Source organism: Aulonocara stuartgranti (assembly GCF_965226115.1).
Source record: "Aulonocara stuartgranti genome assembly, chromosome: 14".
Lineage (NCBI taxonomy): Eukaryota > Metazoa > Chordata > Actinopteri > Cichliformes > Cichlidae > Aulonocara > Aulonocara stuartgranti.
Genome location: NC_138950.1, coordinates 1092905 through 1097322, shown reverse-complemented (window position 1 = coordinate 1097322; position 4418 = coordinate 1092905). Strand labels below are relative to the sequence as shown.

The following is a 4418-nucleotide window of genomic DNA, read 5'->3' as shown; positions in this document are numbered from 1 at the left end:
GCTTCTTGTGCATTAATCCTTTGCACTCACAGTTTTTTTTAAAGAGTTTTTACAAGAATTAGCTTATTCCTCCACAGTGTGTGACAAAATCATGCTTTACAAAGGAGTTTTCTTTCTCTAGGCAATATCAAAGCAAGTTGCTTAACTGCAATTTAAAAAAAAAAGAGTCCTGTAAGACTTTCTGTATTTTTTTTACATGTATGACCAAAAATACTCTTTGATTTTCAAATGGTAAATGTACTGCCTCTTATACAGCCCCTTTGTACTCTAACTAAGCCCACAAAGGGTTTTACACAACTTGCCTCATTCAGTCATGAACACCTATTCACACAAGCACCTATTTCTATGTTCTTTCTATCATAAGTGAGTTCTGACATTTCCACCAGTCTTGAAATAGACAAAAACAGAACTGAATGACAGCATGCACACTTAGACATTTATTGGGGAAGATGATGTGATATTATATGATAGAATAATAATAATATAATATATATTATTATCTGTAAGTGAGCTCATCCATCTATTAAACATTCTCACAATAACTCCTGCACATAATCTTTAGCACACTGCAGATGGACAAAGGGCAGACAGTGTTCTTTGTCCAGAGACATTGCTTTCTCCATACAGCACTGCCATGGACACTAGTGCTGTTCAGATCTCTCTTAAAGCTGGATCTATGAACAGTGGGCAAGAGGGAGGCCTTATCTTCTTAGGAATTACTCAAGGTTCGTCTTTACATCCACTAGGTGACTGGAAACCCTTCTGAGAATTTGATTACCATTTTTTAAACACCCCAATAAAAAAATCTTCTCACATTTGAAAATGTAATATCATCTACTTTTGTAAACTTTCCCTATTAAGCAGACAGTTAAGAGTGACACTAGTGGATGTTGAGAGATTAAGGAGTGAACATTCAGGATGAGACTAGCAATGATGTAACCACAGACTGAGTTAAATGCAGCTGTGAGTTGAGTGTTTAAAGTAGCTACCAGTGGGAGTAAAGGATACTGCTGGTTAGGCCATGATAAAGTTGATAAACAAATGATAAGGTTACTTAGGCAACTAACGCCTCGCATGTTTACTACTAATTGTCAGTCAAAACATGATGAGCAAACAGCAATTTACTTTATGTTTGTATTTTAGAGTTTGTTGCTAAGTCTCTCCTATGAGGATAATGATAGCCTTGAATTTCCTCTTTTTGAATTTCCACTGACTGTGGCTTAAAGTTCAAACTCTTCAAAGATACCTTTGCACATTTAAATCCTGTGGAGTAATGCTATGTCCAAGTTACTCAGAAATCAGATTTTTCATAGTACGATACATTTTCTCAAAGATTGCCGTGAAGATCTAACTTCATTCAGTGTGCTAAAAATGATCAGGACATGTAAAATACTGATTGCAATGCTGTCTCGTATACTAAAGTACAGACATGGAACATGCATTAGGCACTAAATGTACATTAATGGGTAAACTGGGATGACAAAGTACACACAACTATTTTATGTTTGTTATCAGGCTTTTACAGATGTTGCGGATTTTGGTCATTTTCAGGCCGTACATCACAGGATTGAAGAGCGGCTGGCATGTAAGAAAATATAATGATAAAAATATGCGCAGCATGTTTGGCACATTTTTCATATTAAATCTGCTCTGTAAAATTTCAAAGCTGGCTCCAAAGGAAAAGTTCAATATGGAAGCCAGGTGAGGCGTGCAGGTACTGATAGCCTTCTGTCTCGTCTGATCAGAACCAGAAAAACAAACCAGCAGAATCTTCATGTAGGTGTAAAGAATGAAAAGCAAAGCACCAAAGATCATGCTAAAAGTAGCAAGGAGGCCATACAAGTTGATCACAGTGGTGTCTGAGCATGCCAACTTCACAATAGAGTGTGTGTCACAGTATACTTTATAAATTGTGTTTCCACACAGCTGCAAACGTGAGGTCAAATATAATAAGGGAGCCATTGCAAAACAAGGATAGAACCACGTTGCAGCTATAAGTATGGCGATTTTTTTTGATGTCATATGTGTGTTGTATTGCAGAGGACAGCAGATAGCAAGGTACCTGTCGTAAGACATGATGGCTAAATTTAAATATTCTACAGCCCCATATATATGAACACAGAAAACCTGCAGGAAACAGATACCGGTAGAAACAGTGTGAACATCAGAGAGGATCTGAACCAGGAGGGACGGAAACAGCCCTGTACTACCATACAGCTCATTCACAAACAGGCTGCACAGAAACATGTACATAGGTTCATGTAAGCTTCTGTTCACACAGATAACCACAATCAGCAGGACATTGGAACCTACAATGAAAAAATATAAAGCAAGAATAACAAAGAAGCACAAGTTAGTTACATGTCCTGTGTCAAAATAGCCAGTAAGGGTAAAAAAGGAGACCTGTGTGGTGTTTATCATGATTGTTCTTTGGATTTAGAACAATTGACTGGTTCATCTAAAAAACTTATTAAACTATCTTTTGTTATAGAAGTGAAAAATTAAATATGTTTAAAGTTGGAGTGAAATGGGCCATCATGCAACCTAAATATCAACTACAAAGGAAGATAAGTGAGTGTAATAACACTGAAGAGTTTCATTTTCAGGCAAGTTAAAAAGTAAATAAAGGTTAGTTCAGAAATAAGTCACAAAAGATTTGTGATGTGTGGTTTTGATCATTAGCCTGCTGTGCTTTGGCTCCTGTCCACTCTACAGGCAGCTTCTTATAAAGCTGCCTGTAGAGAGGGGTGTGTGTGTGTGGGGGGGGGGGGGGGGGGGGGGGGGGGCGTGTTCTGGCGAGCTTGCAGGACTGCTGACAGACATATTCAACCACGCTGTGGTACCAGCCTGCTTCAAATCCTCCTCCATCGTCCCCATACCCCAAAACTCCAACCCATCAAGCCTCAACAACTACCACCCAGTAGCACTCACCCCCATCATCACTAAGTGCTTAGAGCAGCTGGTCCTAGCACATAGGGCTGCCACGATTAGTCGACTAGTCACGATTACGTCGACCATCAAAATTGTCGACGACTGATTTAATAGTCGACGCGTCGTTTGAAGCTTTGTAAGATCCCAAAAGACGCAGGAATAAGTAGTAGGATTTAAGAGTGTAATAACGGACTGAAACAGAAGATGGCAGCACTGCATGTACAAGGATGCCAGCTGCCGTTAAACCCCGAAGAAGAAGAAGAAGAAGAAGCAGCTGTGTCCCAGAATTCATAGCGCAGCCCAGCTCAGTTTCCAACAATGGCGGCAGCTAGTTAGTTTTAATATTACTCTTATTATTCTTTCTGGGTCACAAAATAAACGATTAACATATTTTCAGGCGAGAATGTAGCTGTGTAAACCTCAAATATCTGCTCAGTTTATCAAGACACCACATATTTTCAAAAGCGCTCCAACGTTTTCGGAGACGTCTGTTACCCACTAGCTCGATAGTTAGCCGGGGGCAAGGCTAACTAGCGCCGTGAGAACACCAGACTCCCGGCAAATCGTTTTCAAACCCACCGCCGTCTTTCGCTACTCAGGTTAAACATGATATATGAGTCACTTAGATAACTTAACAATGTTATTGTTTGTTTTTTTTAGTATTTTATTTGTTCCTGAGTAAATCGGTTTGGCTGAGATTAAAGTTATCGTTTTTACACAGCTGAATAAACCACAAGCAGACAGCTGATTATCAGAAGTGTGAGATGCTCCAGAGTTTACTCCGGTGTCCTGTTATATTTTAGATAGCAAGGAGTTTATTAAACTTCACCGAAACAATCTGCAAACTTCATTAAACTTTAATAAACTATCATCTTGTCTTTATTTTTAGTTAGCACCTTAAACACTTAAAGCTGTAAGCTAATGATAGTTATATAAGAGCAGATTCTGCTGGTGCAATAAGCTGTACGTTGTACGTCCAATGGATGATGATCTGATTAGTCGACTAATCGCAAAAATAATCGGTGACTAGTCGACTATCAAAATAATCGTTTGTGGCAGCCCGACTAGCACACTTCAAATCCTTTCTCCCCCCCACTCTGGACCCCCACCAATTCGCATACCGTCAGAACAGGAGCACAGAGGATGCAGTCTCCATCGCACTGCACTCTGTCCTCTCACACCTGGACAACAACAACACCTACACCAGAATGCTGTTTATAGACTTCAGTTCAGCGTTCAATACAATCCACCCCTCACAACTCATCAGGACACTGACAGACCTGGGCATCAGTTCCCTCATGTGCAAATGGTTACTGGACTTCCTGACCAACCGCCCCCAACATGTCCGGCTGGATAACCGCTGCTCATCTACAATCACAATGAACACCGGTGTACCACAAGGCTGTGTGATGAGCCCTTTCCTCTACTCCCTCTTCACCCACGACTGCAGACCTGCTGATGGTTCCAACACCATCATTAAGTTTGCA

General features: G+C 40.2%; 1 protein-coding gene across 1 annotated transcript; it reads right to left on the bottom strand.

The window, feature by feature from the left end:
• Positions 1 to 1494: 1494 nt before the first annotated feature.
• On the bottom strand, positions 1495 to 2421 carry LOC309721095 (olfactory receptor 4B13-like; the record flags this gene model as incomplete). The annotated part of the gene is made up of 1 exon (XM_082558449.1): positions 1495 to 2421. One exon carries the CDS (start codon positions 2419 to 2421, stop codon positions 1495 to 1497), a length of 927 nt encoding a protein of 308 aa, XP_082414575.1.
• Positions 2422 to 4418: the final 1997 nt, after the last annotated feature.